The sequence below is a fragment of the Tricharina praecox genome (assembly GCF_024521635.1).
Source record: "Tricharina praecox strain CBS 144465 chromosome Unknown BZA05scaffold_40, whole genome shotgun sequence".
NCBI lineage: Eukaryota > Fungi > Ascomycota > Pezizomycetes > Pezizales > Pyronemataceae > Tricharina > Tricharina praecox.
Genome location: NW_026250442.1, coordinates 165,798 through 186,416, shown reverse-complemented (window position 1 = coordinate 186,416; position 20,619 = coordinate 165,798). Strand labels below are relative to the sequence as shown.

The 20,619-nt window shown below is 52.8% G+C and overlaps 4 protein-coding genes across 4 annotated transcripts; 1 reads left to right on the top strand and 3 right to left on the bottom strand.

Moving 5' to 3' along the window:
• Window positions 1-2,966: 2,966 nt before the first annotated feature.
• BZA05DRAFT_449217 (uncharacterized protein) lies at window positions 2,967-3,633 on the bottom strand (the record flags this gene model as incomplete). Its single annotated transcript, XM_051487333.1, has 2 exons — window positions 2,967-3,555; window positions 3,605-3,633. The coding sequence occupies 2 exons, from the start codon at window positions 3,631-3,633 to the stop codon at window positions 2,967-2,969; spliced, it is 618 nt and encodes a 205-aa protein (XP_051335113.1).
• A 2,999-nt stretch (window positions 3,634-6,632) lies between these two features.
• Window positions 6,633-7,733, bottom strand: BZA05DRAFT_380044 (glycoside hydrolase). The gene is made up of 4 exons (XM_051481902.1): window positions 7,653-7,733; window positions 7,142-7,599; window positions 6,942-7,071; window positions 6,633-6,886 (listed from the first exon to the last, which is right to left on the bottom strand). Exons 1-4 carry the CDS (start codon window positions 7,711-7,713, stop codon window positions 6,843-6,845), a joined length of 693 nt encoding a protein of 230 aa, XP_051335112.1. The 5' UTR covers window positions 7,714-7,733; the 3' UTR covers window positions 6,633-6,842.
• A 3,751-nt stretch (window positions 7,734-11,484) lies between these two features.
• BZA05DRAFT_344486 (S-adenosyl-L-methionine-dependent methyltransferase) lies at window positions 11,485-13,195 on the top strand (the record flags this gene model as incomplete). The annotated part of the gene is made up of 6 exons (XM_051481129.1): window positions 11,485-11,590; window positions 11,701-11,753; window positions 11,946-12,154; window positions 12,361-12,501; window positions 12,605-12,902; window positions 13,037-13,195. Coding segments are annotated over 6 exons (966 nt in total), but the record flags the coding sequence as incomplete, so codon positions are not given.
• Window positions 13,196-15,452: 2,257 nt separating this feature from the next.
• BZA05DRAFT_449213 (ankyrin repeat-containing domain protein) lies at window positions 15,453-17,224 on the bottom strand (the record flags this gene model as incomplete). The annotated part of the gene is made up of 3 exons (XM_051487332.1): window positions 15,453-16,406; window positions 16,471-16,723; window positions 16,794-17,224. The coding sequence occupies 3 exons, from the start codon at window positions 17,222-17,224 to the stop codon at window positions 15,453-15,455; spliced, it is 1,638 nt and encodes a 545-aa protein (XP_051335110.1).
• Window positions 17,225-20,619: the final 3,395 nt, after the last annotated feature.

Here is a 20,619-nt window from a genome sequence, read left to right as displayed (position 1 = left end):
GCAAAGACGGTTCCTAAGCTGTACAGCCCGATATAACCTGCCCGCCGCCACGGCTGCCTGTAGCCATTAGTACCGCACCCAGCAATGGGGCGATAACAATACTGCTCGGTACTGCACATTGCTGACCGTTCCGGAGCTGTACCGCCCATAGTATCCACTCAGTCGCGGCCATACCACTTACACGCTAGTAGTGGGTCCACCAATGTGGCGATAGCAGTACTGCTCAGTACTGCTCAGTACCGATCAGTACTGACCGTTCCAGAGCTGTACCGCACTGTATACTGCCTTGCGGCCACAGCCAGTACACGTCAAGACGATGCCCGCCGATGCAGCCATAGCCGTAGCGCTCTGTACTGATCGGTACTGACCGTTCCGGAGCTGTCCTGCCTATAGTATCCTCTGTGCTGCGGCCCCACCCCTTATAAATCAGTAGTAGGCCCGCCGATGCGGTGATAGCGGTACTGCTCAGTACTGCACGTTACTGATCAGTACTGACCCTTCCGTAGCTGTACTGCTCATCGTATCCTCCCTGTCGCGGCCGCAGCCGTTGGTGCGGCCATAGTGCTACTGCTCAGTACTGCACACTATTGATCTTTACTGACTGTTCCGGCCCTGTACCACCCATAGTGTCCTCCCTGCCGCGGCCACAGCTGGTACGGATCGGTACCAGGCCTGCCAAAGCGGCGCTAGCGGTACTGCTTAGTACTGATCGGTAGTGATCAGTACTGACCCTTCCGTAGTTATACCGCCCAGTGTATCCTGCCTGCGGTGGCCGCAGCTAATTATACGCAGCAATGGTCCCCTACTGTGTGTCCGGTACTAGACAGTACGGTTGTCTAGCAGCAGAAAGCCAGCAGTACTGGTCAGTACTATGCATTACCTATCAGTACAGCACAGTAAGATGTGCGGGGCGGGGCGTTGCTGATTAGGACCACATAAGGTCCAGGGTGCGTGTTCGCGCCCTTCACCTTTCCAGGTCGTGAATACGCCCGCCATAGGTGCGGCAGCCAGTGGTTACCGTCTCTTCTACAGAAGCAGAGTACATCGCTCTCTCTGCCGGGGCCCAGCACGCTGTTTGGATGAAAAGCTTTATGGCGGAGCTGGGAGAATTCATCACACCAGTCATCGTCACGGACAACGATGGCGCGAGGAAGCTCAGTGAAAACCTGGGGTAGTTGGGGAACGAGTATTTTCGAACGATTTAGGCGCGGAGGGGAGGATGTAAGTAGCGAGCATGTTGCAGTAGCTAGAACGATAGCAATATCAAGTAGTTCTCGCTCGTATAATTGTTTAAAACGCTATTTGATGTTGCTCGTGGGCTGGGGGTAGCCGAAATCGCTGTTTTGGTGGTAGTGTTAGACAGCGCGAGGCGGGGCGAGGCCAGCGAAGAGTCGAGGGAACAGGTAGTCAAGGTCGAGGGGACGAACGATTTGAGTGAACGGGCCATTCAAGGGCGAGGCAGGGCGAGATCAGCGAAGAGCCCAGCAAGCACGGCGAGGCCGCAGAAGAGTTGAGGGAGCAGGCCGGTCAAGGGCGAGGTACGGCACGGCAGGGCAAGACAGGCAAGGTAAGGTGAGGCAGGGGAAGGCACGGCAGTAAAGGAAGTGTGACGCTGGGAACGAGAGTCGGACTGGAATGCGCTCACCTTAGGGGTCCCAAAGATTGTCTGGACGAGAGAAACAGGTGAATACTGACTGCGATACAGCAGTTTTTGGTCCTGCTGGGCCGTAGAGCACCACGGTGGAGCAACCAGATCGCCTACGGCCAACCGGTAAACTTCGTCAGACCCAGGGAGCGATACGGCGAGTGTTTCGGACGTAGGCGATTCGTTTCTGCAGCGAGCGATTCGTTTCGTCTTACTCAAGTCCCTACAGCGTCATTGCGTATACAAGATAGTTTTCTGGTATGTCTCCGGATATTCCCGACACCACGTAAGTTCCACTTTTTGGTATGCATATCTTTACAACCCCACGTAAAGAGTTTTGATACCGTAGAGTTGGGACTATCGGATGAAAAGGATTCCAAAATAAATCTGCATTTCGGAGAACTGCTAAGTTTCTACCCATACAGTGGTTCTACTCATGACCTGCGGAAGAAGTCGCACCCCACTTTTTGCTACTGTACTTACATATCACGGTCATTTGTGTCTTATCCACATTTCGTTGCGATGCTTGGTTGCCATGAACAATGAGATTGAAGTTCGAGAGGAGAGTTGTGCCGCCGACTAAGAAATCCATCGCCGCCGCACCACCCAGCCCTTCGCCGCCTGAAAGTTGCCACCCCCGCTTCACAAGCCAGCCTTCTTCAGCCGGCTGGTGGGCGGATCCGTGCTAGTCCCCCACTTATGACGACCCCCGTGTCCTCCACTCGCCTCCCGTTGCGTTGACGATGGAAGAGATTGGGCCGAGTGATCAAAATATCATCACGTCCTACCGACGGTCGTCCTCCACCGTTGGACGGGTACCAGCCCGTCCGTCCCAGGTTCGGATCGTCCGCCGTTTTGACCGTCAGGATGGGGTTGCTGCAGTTCCTTTCCATTTCCGCCTCCACCCTTATTTGATTCCTACCCATTCTATCCCTTTCCTTGTCGGCCGTTTCCCTTCTGCGGTAGTAATTTCAATTCGGAACTCCATCTAAGCGTTTACCTGTGGCGAAATGAAATTCCCAACGTTGCATGATCTCCTCGACGGCATCAATCGGGCAGTGCGAGGCGCGGGGAAGTGGACGCGGGTACGCAGGTTACCGCGCGAGATCGGTTGGTACTGAAGCGGCACGGAATACGGTGTTAGGCATGGTATAGTACGGGTGCAGCACGTGGATAGAGGCGTAGAGAAAGAGGGAGCAGGGTGGTTCGCGAAGATATTCGTGACGTCAAATGAAGAATACGGGGATAGATCGACATCTCGAGAAATTTGAAACACATCTCTGCACAGTCGCCCTGCATAAAAACCATCATTTCTAAAAGTTCAGGCATCGTCATAGCGATATGAACGCCGTTTGCGTAAACTTACAGGGTCTTCCAGTATAACCTCCGGCTGCTGCCCACTTTCAACGAGTCTCAATGTTAGCACCGTGATAACATCAGGTGCCTCCTTGATAAAAGTCTCCGCTTCCGCAATCGTCTCTCGCCATTCCACAAAATCCTTCAGCTCTGATCCCCGGCTCCACCTGTCAACCACTGCCATCTCATCACTGTTCTGAAATTTCGAATAAGGCATTAGGCACCGGGGCAGGTACATCGGCACGCATAGATCAAACAGCTTCGTGACCAGCACCGAGTCGTGATTCATCCCCTGCAGCATTTGGTCGAGCTCTTCCATCAGCCGAGCGCCATGTACCAGATATCGGGCCGCGACCGCATCGGTGGCGGATCCATCAGAGTTAATCCGCAGAGCCTCGAGCACATCTTCGAAACGGTAATTGATCTTCCCGACGTACTCCAAATAGTCGTCGCAGCGTTTAGGGCACCGGTAAGACGTGACATGGTTGCGCGTAAAGAATCTGTCGTACATCGTCTGCGGGCTGACTTCGGGGAGCAGACATTCTGGGACAAAGCTGCACTTAGGTCAACATCATATATTCGTTCTCGGACTGAAACACGAACCTTCGGCTGTCTTGCTGGCTGTCCTTCATTGTGATGACCAGGGTATGCGGGGTTCCAGCGTCTTCGGAATAGAGTTTCTGGTGCAATCCAATTAATGTTCTGGGGGTCCCTAAAAGCGATATATCGAGACGAAGCGATTCATCCGGGTAAGCAGGCCTCAATCACGTTACCCGGGTGGCCTCCTCTCTATTCAGCGGCGCCCCACCTTCACTCATCGTACATATAAGCCCCAGGCTTATAGCTGAGAACATATACCCAATTCCAGTGATTCGGCCGCGTCGGATCTCACAGCAGTTGATCCGCTCATCACAACTCACTCGTGCGGCTCAAGCCGCTCACAAAAACCCGGGCACCGAGACGACAAGGATTTGGAAAACCTTCAAGCGAAGGGACAGAGGGCAGGTGGGAAGAGCGGGCGAGTCAGCCCGTAGGGGAGAGAGGAGAGGAGGGAAAGGGCGGGCGGGCATGCAATCAATGAATGAACAAAAAATAAAGAACCGAGACCACCTATTGAAAATTTGCAGGCCCGCATCGAACGTTCCCAAGCTACTGTAACGTACCAACGGAGAGACGGCAAAGCCGACGGAAGTACAGTCGACGAACCGACGGCGAAGCTCACGCGGAGGGTAGCGATATGGACGAGACAGGCGGCTGCGAGAGAAATGATTGGAAAGTTGATGAAAAATAGGTACGGCTTTACCCTGCCCTATCTAGCGATCAGATGGCGTTATATAGGAGTACATTGTCTGGTCCTCATCAGCCTCCTGTTCACCCTTGTGTTCGCCTTCTGCGAGGAGTACCCTGGCGGGGTCACGAAGCCCTCATCGCTCGTAATATTCACTGCTCTCGCTGCTTTGGCAAAGATGGTGGCCCACATCGGAATGGTCATTTTTTCCACATATTCTGTGCCGTTCCGTCGATTGGGAAGGATATCAGTGTTTGGGTTGGGAATCTTTTTCGGGGGTCCTCAAGATTGTCGAGTGCGTCATGATTTGCAAACTTGTGGACTTCAAATCAGTAGGAACAGGACCATCCGCTTACTCGTTGGCCCCTCGCATCGCGGAGGTCTTCATGGCAGTTGATGCCGGATGTTCGTATACGGAAAACCATGTCGTCAGCCTCGATGGCCCAGGCATGGTCTTCGAAGGCATGGGAAGCATTTGGTGCTATCTGACATTAACGATTGAAGAGAAACGGATCCTTATTGATTCCTTGATTTTGTGTTAGTGAATCTAGCCAGGCTGGGACTAAAGCTGACTTTCGTTTCTGGTTCCAAAAGTGCGCTGCGAATAGGCATCGCAACATCGCAAAAGGCTAAGCGGAGGGTGTATTTTTTTTTACAGAGAGGACGTAGGTACGGCGGTCGAAAGTGAGCAAATGGCCACCTACTTTTTTGCATTTAAAATTAATGCAACGCAACTTATTGCAACACTGGTCCCCCCCCCTTCCCCCCACACCACAACAGGGCGCCCACCGAGACCAAGAAAAAATAGAGAGCAAAACAGAGAAAATTAAAAGACCTAAAAAGAGAGCGGCGAAGAGCGAAAAAGCAAGCGAAAATTGCGAGAGAGAACATATAGGTGACAGTGAGGAGAGGAGTTTGGTGGGGTGAAGATGGGTTAGGGTTTCGATGTCATGAAAACTAGGCCAAAACATTGCCATCACCACCACTACCTCCACCGCTACTTTCGCCACTATGCCGCCGAAACCCTTTGTCTGGATACGTTCCGCTCCAGAGCAGCAAGCTCAAGGCAAGAAGGCAGACAGAAAGTGGGAGTGATTGCATACCAAGTTCGAACTATATGCAGAACTGTTGGCGCAGGCAAGTCTAATATTGATGTTGGATATGTGCTTTGTGAGTTTAAACATCTTTGTTGCCTCAACAACCGATGAACATTGGATTTTGGTTTCAACAATCCCTGGATATGTTTCAACCCGGACTGATCTCAAGTGCTTTCTTGTGTTTATTGCATTGAGCATTCAATTTCAACCCTCATCTCAGCCGGAAGGAGCCCAAGAGTAGTTGGTATCAACACACGGAAGTTCGAGTGATATATGATGATATCGACGGGTGGCCTGATTCTCGGAGGGGCTAGCCCGATCACTGGGAGGAGACAACGCCCGCCCTGTCGCCTCGCTGCCCGCTTATTCAACTGGCACGCTCCCACATTGTGGCCGCTCCACCGGCTCGCTGCCGGCTCCCAGAACTCGTCCGCTCTGTCGACTCACCCCTTCTCCGCCAGGAATTCCTAATCGGCCTCTTTACCACATGAGGCCTAGATTTTGTTGCATCTCAACCCTAACCCATCTCCACCCCACAAAACTCCTCTCTTCGGTGTCACCTATATGTTCTCTCGCAATTTTCGATCAGGTGGCCATTTGCTCACTTTCAACCACCGTAGTAGGTGCAGTAGTCGAACATAGCTTGAAGTTCAATTTTTACCACACGCTAGGAGAGGAACTTGGGGATAATTGTTTTCTTTTCGTTTTTTTCTTTAGTTTTTTCTTTCGTTTTTTTTTCGTTTTTTTTTCTTCTTTTCTTTTGATAGGTTTTCTTTTTTTCCAGCAAATAAAGTTAGAGCTTCAACGCTGCAGAGCTGAATACATACAGTAATAAAAATGGGGGGTTTCCTCTTACTGCACTGAGACGGGTGGAGGGGAGTAGCGGCACTGCAGCTGGCTTGGATGTAACCGCGCCACTGGAAAATCTTGGATTGAAGAGAGCCTGATTTGTTTGCAAAGCTAGCTTATTACTTGTTTCAATTGACCGGGCAGTGAAGTCAAAGTCGGCATGCCGATTTAGGCAGTATTGCAGAGAGCTTTAGTGCAAACTAAGGTTCTAAGCCAACATTGCGAGATTGAAGCGGCCTTCTTTCGGCCTTTAAAACACAGCCTATGTGAGCTATATGATGATAAAACCAGCGTTGCCCTACAACCAGCGTTACCATACAACAGCGGGAGACATTCAAAGCTAGCTGTAAGTCAGAAAGAACGGCTGAGCCGCTGAGCCGGAGCATCAAAATCTCATCTCTTTTACATCCCCGCTATTTCATCTCTTTCACTGACATGTCACTGCGTGCGCAGCTTGGAAGTCACATGACGTAGAACACCAACGATTCGGCTCACTGAGCCATCAAAGGAGCCTCGGTTTCGATCATGAAATATAACACGAATTGACTTTTAGAGTCTCCCTTGAGCCCAACCAGCGTAAAATATATGCCGCCTCCATTTTCTCCATCTAACCAGACCAGACTGCAGGGCCAGGCACGGTGTAGTTGGTGGCTTCGTCTATTGTCAGCCCTAAACCTGCTAATAATGGAGGGCAAGAAACACTCACGGATTGGCCAGTAGATACTAAGTTTAATGCTCGGCTCGTTACCAGTATATACGCCGGGGATAGCGACTTTTGGACCAGGGGTCCCGGACCCACCACCGGTGACCTTAACCTGCGCACACGAGATGTAGAACTACCCCCACACCAGAGATTAGCGACTCGCCTTTCTCGCTGTACCTGGCACGATGACGTTGTGTACATACCTGAGCACCCCCAAAAGAACTCGCACCGTGCAACGCGATATGTTCAATCCTGACCAGATATTCCCCATCGGGTAGCGACTTAGGCACGGGGAATGTCCACTGCGTGGAGGTGACATCGAAGTTGATCGCCGTAGCAGTGAGACTAGTTGTCCCCTTCTCCCACACCTTGAACCACACAGCGCCGCTTCCGTCGAATGCAGCGGCGGTGCTGGGTGCCTTTGCCATGTAGACGATGAAGGGCCCCGGGTGGCTCACAACGGTGTCGGCAACGAAGCCGATGGTGCTGCCGGCGGTGATGGTGGTCGTAGTGGTGCTGGCTGCACTGGCGAGACCGCCAACGTTGCATCGTAGGTCAGTGCTGGTGACGTCGGTTACCGGGGAGTTACTGTTGGTGCTTGTGCGGATACTAGCGTATTCGGCGCCGGTGACCCCGTTCGCAATCAATTTAAAAAAGCGGTCTAGTTTTTGGATGTCAGCATCCACATACAGCCGGGGAATAAGGATATGGTACAGTGAGCAGAAGCCTGGCCGATAACGGCGGCGAAGAGGAGGGCCGTGGAGAGGAACTTCATTTTTGCTTTCTGTCTGTGCGCTGCCGAATGCTGATGTCGATAAAGGTACTTCGTAAGGCCTTATATATCCTTTGCGTTTGGACTTCGATGGTTTTTGCGTTATACGGGGGGTTATGAATGTGGTCACGCCGGCGGTATTGAGATTGATTGCACACCATCGTAGGAAATGCATTATGCACCATGGGATGGAAGACGAAGCGAAGGGATGATAACGTCGTCGCAAAGTTCGAGGTTTTTTTTGTTCCTTAATTGAGTGATTAACGCCGTGTTCGTTCCTGCAGTATGCGTCCCCGCATCCACGCCCCGAATCTCCATATTACTCGCTGGAAACGACACAGTGCTTTCCAATTACGCTAGGGTTCGCAACGGGCCGTTCAAACCGGCTTCACCTTCGGCCGGGACGGGCCTCAATCAAAGAGGCCGAATTTCTGGCTCGGGAGACCAAAGCTTTAGCATCAGACATGCGACAGCGGAGCGGCCTGTAGGCGCCTACAGCCCACAGGCCACCATAGATTGCTCTATGTATATGCGAAATACGGCAATCCCTGGCAGCAAGCCGAGCTTTGCGCCCATACAGTACGCACAACTTTAGGCATGCTTTGGTGAACCTCGATTTCATAGATTTCCGCTATTGATGGGGTACCACAAATCGTTGCCTTCGTTCTGAGCTATCACCCTACCAATAATGATGATTAGCTACGCGCTGTGGTGTTGAACACGTTCCGTTCACCGCAGTGAACCAACCAACTTTGAGGCTTTGCCCCTGCCGATCGGAAGGGCCTGAGCCTTCTGAAACTCGGGGCCGAACCGGCCCGCGACCCCGTTGATGACTTGGCGGAGCGGCCAGCCGGCCCGTTGAGAAAGCTGGATATGGCAGACCGACATGATCATGATTGGCGAACACCGAGGCGGGGTAGACATTTATCCAGGTCTTTCATCCGGTATTGGGCGGCCAGGTCAGTAGGTAGTTTCGAAATGATGTCGAAGTAGCCATGTTGCGAATAATATATTTGCTGATGGTGCCATCGATTCGAGGACAGAATCGCTCTGGAAGGTTTATTGAGAATGCTGGAAGAATTCTCCCATCAAGTTTTCCGAGTACTATAAGAGTCTCATCGAACTGCGAAACGCGAGGGAATGCGGGGACCATATAATGCGTACATATAAACTGTAAGTGTAGTCACGGTTGACGTTCCAGATCAGCGCTTGCACCACAGCAAGAATCCAACAATCACCCCACCAGTTTATTACTTTCTTGCATTGAATATCTCCTAATTCTATACGAACATTATGTGGGGAGGAGGAGATGGATGGTTGACGTAGCTCCGCAAAGGCAACGGCGAAAATGAAGAATGATGGAGACGTTGATGTTCTATTCAAGAACCGGCTAGTCCAGGCGTCGGCTATCGACACCATTCGGATCCACTGATCCGCCTAGCCCCTCCTCCTATCTTATCTCGTCCATCGCTCATGCTCTCATCCCCTATTTATCCCACACATCGCTCCTCTCATAATAGTCGTGGCAGACAACAGTTCTCCAGCCCTAAGACAGCCTCAAGAGTCAATAACTTGAGCATACGTTTATCTTCATCCATCCATATCACTCTTCTGAATTCAGCATCTGCCGCGCGTCGATCGTATCATTGGCCAATCGAAGCCTGATTGGATGGAGCTCATCCGCGTGGATGGTAATTTTTTATTTGGAGCCCGCTGGGTGAACTGGAGCATCAATAGGTGGCCGAAAATCCGGAACTGCATTGAGATGTGTCTTAAAAGTTAGGCGAATAATACACTTCAAGGGGTATTAAAGTCTCTATATACTTGCCATATAAATTTCCAATCCCCATAGAAAGGCTTCGTCGGGCGGAGTTCCATCGCCAGAATCATGACATTACAATGTGAAAGCGCAGCTTGCTTCTTTGATGTTTGCCTCAACGCACCCCAGCTCTACTCACTAAGCTGAACACCCTGTTCGCTTGCTTTTTGCGCAGCGCTACTTAAAGCTCTGTTGAACGGTGGTTACATCAGTAGTATGACGATGCTATCGTAGCCAGTCAGGCGAGTGGAAGCTTAGCGACGATTAGCCGGTAGCCGCAAAGCTGCACGCACTACATACCTCATACCTCCCACGACATACGGGGAGGGGTGTGTATGTCGAAACCTGAACCTGTGTAATCACGTGGCCCCCGTTCCCTCCCGCCCGTTAATCGGTTAGATTAGGTCTCGTTCTAGCGCTGCTCCTTCCGAAGTTTGGGTTGGTTAACTTCGTTTGTCTTCCGAGCCGAGTGGTAGCACTCGGTGCCCCACGCCCGTGGTCGAGAGGAAGTAAATAGGTAATGGCCTCGCCGCACCCTCCGAACCTTGAATCCGTCCCCACCTCGTCTAGTGGCCTTCCAGCCCGATGTCTATAGGTTTTCTGCTGTTACTTCCATTCGGGGCAGTTGTTGAAAAGGTGCTGCCGCGTCCGAGTCTCGTATTGGCACACCCTACCTCCTGCCGAGTGCCGATTCGTAGCCCCCGTGCGGCGTGTTCCCTCGGGGCGTATCCCATGTTGAGCTGGTAGTAGATATCTTGCGGCGAGTTTTTCAAGGGCGTTTGTGAGCGGCTTGTCTACAATTCTGAGTCCTCGGGAGGATGTATAATGTATTTTTTGCGGCGCTTTCTGCCGTATGTGATGGCAGACCTCGGCGTTTCCAACCCCCGCGTTTCGGGGTCCTCCGGCCGCTGCTTAGCCTATTCATCGGCTATCTCGTGGATCAGCGGTGGCTCGCCATCTGCCGTGTCTTTCCCTCGAAAGGCCGATCATTGCCCGGGAACAACCGAATCAAGCGATCGGTATATATCCTTCCCCGCTTTTTATCTCTCTTCCTGCGGTCTCTGGGCTTGCCTGCACATGAATGGCGTAGTCACTCCACGGCACCCTTTCTATCCACACGGGAAACCCCGCTCCCAACCATCTCGTTAGGATAGCCTCCACAACAGCTGTTGGTTTACATAGTCTTATCTTCTGCTCCCAGAAGGCCAAAGGGGATGGGCCAAATGCACAGAGGACGCGGATGTATCGGCTCTACATAGAGTGAAGCGCATGCACGTTGCGTCCGCCCGGTGTGTACAGGCGGCTACGTGGCCGCCAGGGTCCAGCCATCGCATCCGTTTACGAATAGGCACTACGTTTTGCCGTGTGCGCTTGCACCTGCATCCATCTCCTGATATCTACAGACACCTTCCGAATTTTGCGAGTAACCGCACCGCGCCCAGGAGCTTGTTGCAGACGCGCAACGGGCGCACGAGCTCTCCAGTCCCGGGTAAAGCTTAGACTGCCCCGAGCGACCCTCTATTGGGTAGTCTGCTTCCGTTGACGTCGGATCACTCCCGCTCGATATGCAGCACAAACCTTTTATGGTGCCGAGCGTCGATCAGAGAGAATGTCAGCAGCCAGGTCACCTATAAGTAAATGCTATGTCCACTTGGAGATGCGAACGACGTACTTAATCCGATTCTACCGCTCATCCTAACTCCCCATTCGAACAACGCTGACCCGCGAGGCCACACGAGACCCCACGACGACCAGGCCATAGACGATCAACGTGAACTCTCATCAACCTCACCTCCGTACCCAGTGGACTCGAAAGTTGAAAGCCGAAAGATGGTATCAGCGCCACCAGTTGACTCTCAGCCCGTAGGTTCACTCCTCGCACGGTCTTCAATGAGGTTTCCAGTGCCGTTATATTAGGCTCTGTTCGAATAACCCGGGAGTCTACCCATGTGTAGTTGGAAGCCGACCTTGAGATCGACGAGACAATCGGATACGAGAGTAGCCTTCAGAGCTCCACACACAGCATCTCCAGTTCCATCGTCGACTATATCTACGAGAATGGTTGGCCTTGAATCCAGCCTCCGCCGGCGAATACTTCCCATCCCACGCCTCCCACTCATTCCGTCTTTTGCATCTGCTCCCAAGAATTGCATGCTGATCGGTCGGAACAGGACGTCGCTACCATCGGTATCAGGAGGGAAAGTACATGCTTCCAAACGATGAGGTCAGTTCCGCAACGGGTCCAGTATCGTGTTCCCCCATCGACTTTAGGGATACGAACTGAGGGAAAGTGTAATATCATGTGCTGACATTTGCGGCGGCTGAATAGACCGAACAAGATAGGTACGTACTACCCCCGCATCTCATTCCTCCGTTTTCCCCGGGATTACTGCTCTTCCTTCCATTCCTCAGCTAGTCGCTGACCGTTTCGATAAGACTCGACCTCTACCACCACCTGCAACTGCTCTCCCTTCGGGGTGAACTCTTCGTCGCGGATATTCCCAAGAAGTCCCAACGCATCCTCGACTGCGGCACCGGAACGGGAATCTGGGCGCTGGATGCCGGGGAAGTCTTCCCATCTGCAGAAGTGATCGGGGTAGATCTAAGTCCGATCCAACCTGAATGGTATGTTGCACCGTTTTCACGTCCGAGTGGCCGCGGAAGCGAAGGGGACGAACGGAAGTGAAGGGTGGCGGACGGGAAAAGAATGAGGGAAGTGATAGGAAGGGAAATGAAGAAAATAGCATACCGGGTAGAAAAGGAACTTACAGGATGGTGCCCGCCGATTCCGGTTCCGAAGGCAGTCGCTAAAAGCACATGGCGACTCGCAGGGTGGTGCCAAATGTCCGCTTCGAAGTCGACGATCTGGAGCTGGATTGGACTTATCTCCCCAACCTCTTCGATTTCATCCATTCCCGAAACATAGCCCAAAGCATGAAGGACTGGCCTAGATATCTCAGGCAGATGTACAAGTATGTCTCTCACCTCTCCAATCACTCACACGATCGACTCCTCTACGCTGCCCTCCTTACCTACCTCATTTCCTCCCTCCCTTCTACCGGCTAACACTGGCAGACACGCAAAACCAGGCGCATACATCGAGCTTGCGGAAACAGCAATGTCGCTCAACTGCGACGACGGTACGTACACCGGCAGCGCGCTGGAGGATTACGTCACCAAGTTCCAAAAGTCATTGGAACTAGGCGGGTTCATTCTCCCCACCGGCGACATGTTAAAGACATTCGCCGAGGGTGCTGGATTTGTGGAAGTTCAAGTGCACTACTTCAAGCATCCTTGGGGTACGTGGCCAAAGGACCCCGAAATGAAGAAGATTGGCCAGCTCATGGAGATGACGGTTCTTACCGGTCTGGAGGTATAATAACCCCCCATACACCCCCCAACTAGCCGTTTGCACCTCTCCTCCCCACCCCTCCACGACAGACTACCGATACCTACAACCCGAGACGTCTATTGCTGAGCATTACTAATCGCCTTATAATCCCACAGTCCTACGGAATGGCACCGCTGACCAGGTACCTCGGCATGAAACCCGAAGATGTACTGGCCGGGTGCGCCAAATCCCTAAACGAAGTGCACACTCGCAAGGTGCACGTGTACCAGTATAATTTCCATGTGGTCGGACGGAAGCCGGAGGAGAATGAGTAGGTAGGCCGATGATGGGCGTGGGCGTGCAATGTTTGCCTTCCGTGGAGCATAGCTTATGACCACCAAGTTGGAGGTACAAAGAATCGTGACCGTGATGCACGTGGCATGCCGTCGAACACTCGTGCATCCCCAGCCGCACGCACTTCCCCACGTCCTACATTCCCTACCGGCGCAGTGACAAGGGCTTCATGTATGTAAAACGAACCATATTTCTTCGTGCACGCGAATCTTGGGCTGCGGATTTGGCTCTGGTTTACGGCAGAGTCTGACTCAAAATAAGGTGTGATGTGAAAAGATTATTCCCCGTCCGTAGGTCGGCTTCAGCCACCCCGCCTATCACTCGCCTCTCACGTGCTCCTGCAGCCTCCTCTCGCGCCTATCATATGTCCATCGCGTGCCAGTCGCCTGCCGATCCTCATTCATGAGCTTGCTCTCCCTTAACGGCATACCACACGTTCACTTAGCGCACATCCCATCTCCGCGCCTCTCACCGAGTCACCGGGTCTGTGCCGGGGACCGTAATCGTAGTCGCCATCGCCCGACAGCAGCATCTACAGATAGGTAGTCCACAGTCATGCTGAGCTGGAAAAGAACGGGTACAGTCCACGTCTCCTCGATGGCTACTGAATTTCAGAACCAGGCGGGGGTCAAATTTGCTTGGGTGGACTCTTTTGATGGTTGGGTCGTTGTCGCTTTGGATAGGACGTCTCTCTCTATCACATGTGGTCACTCGCTATCTTCACTCTCTATCTTTACTCTCTATCACGAGTGCGACGGTTCGCCATGGTCTAGAAAGGCTGCATGCGAAATAAACTGGAGATCTCTTTGTTTCTCCAGTTCATCCTTAGGGTACATGTGTCCTGAATCTGGCATCACGTCTCTTCCCGTAATTGAAATACTGCCGCCATGCCCTTCTATAAAAGAGTAACAAAACGTCAAGATATGCACGTATTCTCCGAACCAAATAGGCTCTTCTTCGAACGTCAGCATTCCCATCCCCGCACCATCAAAGTTTCCCGCATGTCTACGCCACCGACACGAAAGGGCTGGCAACACCCGGGGATGGGGCCGCCGCAACAGATCCGGAAGTCTAAAACGTCCAATCTAAATCGCTCATCTGGGCATCACTCCGAGCGAGACTCTTTGCGATCAACAACTTTCTACCTCACTACTGGAGATACCAATCACTGTGGCTATATCTGCTCGTAGTTTTTGTTGCCTCTCTGTCGGCGTCGCTGTCGACCAGTTTTCCCAAGATGGGCGGCGAACATCTGCCCCTACCGGGAGCTGCAGTGGTGACCTCCCAAAGTGATCCTTGACGTTGGTATTGCCTGTGGAGGCGACTCGATGAAGGCTGATGTCCAGACGGCCTCTCCGTACAGCGTTATGCGGCGGAGTCCGGAATTCTTCGTCTGTGACCTTGGTGCAGGGCTGTCAACCGTCCGTCTGGACTACAGTCCACTAGTGGACTATAGTCCCGTCCCGTCCCGGGCAGGCTTTCCACAGGACTGATCCATTCCGTCCGGAGGACGAAATGCCCGGATACCCGCCAGGTACCTATAGGTACCTGATAACACTAGCGTACTTTGCTGACTACTAGTCTACAGAGTAATGGCCCGGCGGCCACCGGCAACCGAGCAGATTTTTTCGCCGAGCAGAATATTTCGGCGCGCTGGATTTTCTGATTTGGCTGGGTTTGCCGGTGGGAGGAAAATATGCTTGTTGGTGGGAGAGTTACTTGTTGGTGGGAGGAAAATGTGATTCGACTGGGCTTGGGGGATACGGGTGAAAATATTTTCTCCAGCCGATGCCAAGGAATTTCTTGGTGACCGAGTCCTTTCCGGGCCCTGTAGGGTATCCGTCCTCATTTCTCCAGCCCGGAAGACTGTAGTCCCTGTCCTCGGCCCCGACTAATTCCGTCCCGGGCCGGGCAACCTCAAAGACGGACGAGACGGACGGTTGACAGCCCTGCCTTGGTGATGATTTGTGCAACAGCGTAGAGAAAGAGGAAGGGCATCTCAAAACAGTGTGTAAATTCAGAATAGATGCTTCGATGCAGAAAGGCGGGCAACATAGGAAACTTATAAAGCAGAAAGAAACAATACAATTTCGTCATATACGTCTTCTCGCTTCCGGCGTGCACGTTATGGAAATAGTTATCACTCGTTTCTTGGCCTTCGGAGACGCGCGCGAAGGGTCCATTACCGAGACCGAATCCGAACTCGAACATGACCTGACGGTGTCTCCATGTAATATTCTACAGCCAGTTTTGACAATTGTCGTCTTTGACCTCTAAGTTAGCACCGAGCTGTACCATATGGCCTTTCGCTGCAGCGTATTCCAGCGGAGTTCGACCATTGATATCTTGGGTCTCCACGTTGGCACCGAACTCCACCAGGTGACGTACGATGTCCAGATGGCCTTCCGATGCAGCGTGTCGCAGCGGAGTTTGAACAGCGATGTCTTGGGGCTTCACGCTGGCACCAGAATCCACCAAGTGACGTACGATTTCCAGATGTTCTTCCGATGCAGCTTCACGCAACGGAGCCCGACCATAGATGTTTTGGACGTTTAGTTTGGGACCGGACTCGACCAGGTGACGTACGATATCCTGATGGTTATTTGATGCAGCTTCATGCAGCGGAGACCCATTCTGCACATCTCTGGTCTCGATTTTGGCGCCGTGTTCAAGTAAGTGACGTACAGCATTCAGATGTCCTGTTAAAGCAGCCAAGTATAAGGCTGTCCTTTGTCTATGATCGCGGGCTTCCTTATCGACACCGATACGCTTTATCAAGACATTTATGGTAGTAGTGTCACCCTTCTGAGCAGCGGACAGTAAAAGTGATACCCGCTCTTGGTCGGATCGTAGGCGATGCCGGATAGCTGAGCTGAACATCTGGCTGCGTTCCCGAAGAATGGGCAGTGGTCTTGGACTTGCCGTCTTGGTGGCGACACTCGAGTCAAACGTCCGGATCTGCCCCTGTTGGTACACATCCCCATTGACGAGTTCGACGGCGTATACGGGTAGACGGATGACCGACAAATTCGACATTTTGTCCAGACTCACCCCGCTGAACTGCGACCAGCCTGAGCCTGTAGTGCGGATGGTGTCTAAACTCTGGGTTGAAGCATTTCTAGCTGCCTTTTGGTACACCCAAGTCTTGGCCAATATTGGCTCGCATGTCAACAGGAATGTGGACAACGGCCTCTGCGATGATGAGTGCGTCCGGATGGAAGAGCCGCTATCGCAGCTGACAGCCGTGAGTTGCAACCTCGACCTCGTGAAAAGTGAGGAGCCACTTCTTCCCACGACAAACTCGGGAGAAGCTGGTAGGGGCACCGCGAGGTCCAGAAGGTGACTCCGTGAAGATAGAGGATGGGTGATTTGCCATGGAAGGGGTCGCAAAAGAGGCCATGCGCTCTGAAAGGGTTGGAACTGATAATAAAATAGCCACCAGTGATTTCAGGTCCTCCCTCGCCAACCGAGCCTGTTTCCTTGCGGTAGATGCTTGTTTCGCCGTGACGCTGCGTCGCTCCATCAGCATTGAAGCCAAACAACAGACATCCAGTACCAAGACCAAAACGGTGCACCCACATCGAGAGCAATCCGCTCACTGAAGTCTTGTGGGATTGGAGGTTGCGCACAATCCTAGTGAGTTCTTTCTCCTTTGTCGCCCATCTCACTCGGTCCCACAGATCAAACCGGGGATCATCGCCGGTGGGATAGCGATCCAACACGGCGTCGAGCTCGGAGAAGGCACAGACGCAGCCGGTCAGGATAGTGACGAGGTCTTCGAGGTCGACTTGAGATCTATCGTCTTCGTCGTAATCGCTACAGTCGTCGTAATCGCTACAGTTGTCGATGAATGTATGGAGCTGGTGCAGGATTATACGCATGGCCCGGACTTCGACTAGCAGGTCGCGAGCGATGATTGGGGCGTCGGCGACCTTGGAGACGAAGCCGATGATCTTGAGGCTAGCTTGCAGCAGTCCTACAACTGCCGACGCAATCGAGAGGCCGTCCATTTCGTCGTGAATCTGTCGCAAACGGATGGGGTTTTTGATGTTGTGTCAAGGGCTCCGCGTCGCATCGTCTCCGGTCCCGCTTTGGTGACGGCTCTAGAGGCTCCCCTATGCGGCTGATTAGTGAATGGATGTGGTCTTCGCTCATTGGTTACGCCGCATCGCATTTACAAGTCCGTATGCAGCTGCAGCAGCGCTCTCCATCCTCGTGCATACACGATCGGACTTCATGTGAAGAGACGTCCTGCCCAACAGAAGTTTCTGGCGGCCAGTGCTGGCCCAAAAAACACCAGCGAATAGCATACCAGCAAGCAGACGAATAAGCAAGGCGGCCGGGCTGTAGGCCAAACCGTCAATGACGCCATAAACCTGTTCCGGCCGAGATTACGGAAAGCTTAGGGCGGCCTAGCTCTGCTTCGGAAAACCTGAAAGCCCGATGGTTAATTAGCATCACGGAATGTGTGTAACCCCAAGTGCGGTGAGGGGAAGCCAAAGCGGAACTTACCGATGGGCAGTATCACGACATTACCAACGACCGTAGCTGGCGGCACGGTAATGGCTGACTATACGTTGCCAGCCAACAGGACCAGTCATATGTGCAGCGGTTCAGCAATGATCAGAGCTGTTACCGTACCTATGAGGTCTACCGAGGCGCAGAGGTATTCAGCGGTATCATCTGTGCCAGACTTGTCATTGATGACCAGCAATCACGGTTTTGTGATGATATCATTGAAGCGCAAGAGTGCTTGAAGCCGTGAGCGCGGGAAGAGGTGATATATCATGAGGGCACAGGGATTGGGGGCTTACGCGGGTGGGGATGATGCTGGAGGTCGGACCGGGAGCAGCGTGTGTTGAATATGGAGCTGTAGAGGTTGCCGGACCCGGCTATTGCGAGGGCTCTTTCGCCAATGCTTCTCTACAACGGAAAGCGGTGGGTCGAGAGAATGCGAACAGACAAGGACAAAGAGGAGGTAGAGGTTGATCGTCTATTCCAGAGATGATGACGAGAGAGAGAGAGAAGGCCTCTCAAGTACGCTCCCTCCTTGATGTCCGCCCTTGCCATCCACGCTAACTACATCCGTATCTACTAGGTATCCTCTCGCCGCCGACAGCTCCTCCATCACTTCGCCACACCACACTTTGAGATCTCGGTTTAATGTTTGCACTCTTCTTTCTGCTCTATATATAGTAATATACAGAAGACCGTAGCCAACTACAGGCCGTCCCGTTTTCTGGTATGTACGTAAGCCTGGGCTGTTCGGGCCGAAAATTCGGAAGTGTGATAATCTCGGGCCCGCTCCAGCCAAAGACAGCTATTCGAATCTACTCATACATACAAAGTGTTACGGCCGGAGCCTGAGGAGCGCCGGGTGCAAGTGGAAGGCACCACGTCGACCTGCCCACAACGTGGTGCTCGAGGCCTGGCCACCGGGGGGAGCAAATGTTTCTGCCAATGCTATTTCACAGAATACGTTCGCCGAGAACCTTGCCCAACACCTAAATCCCGCACACTTCGGAGGTAGACCTACCTATAAGTCAGTGGCGATTGTACCGCTGCATACATACCAGCGCATGAATTCAGCCGTTGAGATTTTCGCAATGAAGCTCCGGAACTGGCGAAGACCTTGCTATCTCGGGTGTCGGGGACTCTTTTCACGGACGCGCGGCGCGCTCACATCTGGCGCTCCACTCCCCAGCTCGCGCCATCGCCTTTAACTGCGCCACCACAGCCCAGTGCCGAGTCCCGACCACAGGTCGGAGGGGAGTAGCATTCCTCTCTTGCCCCCCCCTCTTGCCCCTCCAATCGGCTGCATTACCTACCGTTACCGTTTGACCAGCCACAGCCACCTGCAGAGTGCCACCCCAATGCGACGTCACAAGAGATGTCGAACTCCCCCTTTCCCCAAAAACAAATTTCCTTGCGCTCGGTCGTGGGCACTCTGGAGCGAGTGATCCACCATGATCCACCATGCCTGTCGATTCGTCTATCCATCCATCCATCCATCCTACTTTCCCTATTCCCCGACTCCCGACTATCCATTTACCCATGCATCCGCACAATCTCACTTGGGCGACGTCGGGTGCTCCCAGCTTGAGAAGTAGCCTCGTCATACCCACCTCCGCGAGGACAGTGGTGATACTCAATACTCATCGTCACTTACCACGTACCTACAGCACGTACTTACGCACGCACCCGCGCACGTGCCTCAGACCTTCCCCGTCCGCTTGCAGTCTCATTCATGCTTATCCGATCACTCAAACCTTTAACCTGTCCGTCGATCAGTCAACGCTATAGTTAGCAAGCCCGCGTAGCTCCCAGGTATCCCAAGACTTAAGGCCCAAGATATTAAGGTAAGGCTGAAGCGGGTGTTGGCATAGATTTCCACCGCATGCTCCCGAGACCATGCGGTGTGAGTACATACATACATCTTATGTACAAGAAATATGTATGTAGGCAGGGAATTCATTACCAAGCACGGATCGGCTTACGTGATAGGGTTGGTGGCCGTGAACTCAAGAGCTGAGGGTCCGGCTTGCATTCAATGCATCGAGTCTGCCACCTGGTCCTCCATAACCACAAATAGCCCAGTCTACATATCCAGACTCCAGACTCTAGAATAGTACACGTCAGCTCCTCCCGTTGCTGTACGAGATTTGACCTCAGCCCTCAGCCTTGTGCGGTTCTGGAGGCTGGGTGGACTGCCGTCGACTGCAAGCCAAGGACTGAGTAGGTACCTACGTACATATGTTCTAGCCCACACGGCAGATTTTCCCACCTTTAGATGGGCTGGCCTATCTACTGGATGGCCAGCCCGTGTATGAATAGTCCTGATCTGCTTGTTGGCCGGACCATCCCCAGAAAAATTCTGGTCCCTCGACGCGCCCAAAACAAATATTTTGGTAACTTGGGGCCGGACCATTCATAGAATCCTTCGGTTGGGCCGGACCATCCACAGAAATAGAGCCACACAGCCACACCACTTTGTGGCGCCACGCCGCCAGCATTGTCCTAGTGTCCAAGTCAATTCCGGGCCCTGTAGGGTATCCGTCCTCAATCCGCCAGCCCGCAAGACTGTAGTCCTTGTTCTCCTCAGCCCAACTAATTCCGTCCCGTCTCGGGCAACCTCAAAGACGGATTGGACGGACGGTTGACAGCCCTGATTGAAAACAAACTACATACAAACTACGCATAAACCTCCCTCAACCTTAGACCCGCCTTCCCCTGTTCCTCAGAGATCTTCCCGAGTCTGCATCATTATCCGGCATAACTGCGGATGGAATGGAAACCCTGCGTACCCTCCTTCCAAACTGCTGGGCCAGTGGCGGCGGTGACTCCTCCGAGTCTTCAATATCACAAAGCTAGGACTCTTCAACAGTAACCTGGCCTGCTTGCTCGC

Coding starts and splice junctions, on each gene's coding strand:
- BZA05DRAFT_380044 (XM_051481902.1), bottom strand. CDS start 7,713: ATGAAGTTCCTCTCCACGGCCCTCCTCTTCGCCGCCGTTATCGGCCAG. Junction 7,600..7,652: donor CGGCCAGGCTTCTGCTCACT/GTACCATATCCT, acceptor TCCAAAAACTAG/ACCGCTTTTTTAAATTGATT. Junction 7,072..7,141: donor GTTCTTTTGGGGGTGCTCAG/GTATGTACACAA, acceptor GTGTGGGGGTAG/TTCTACATCTCGTGTGCGCA.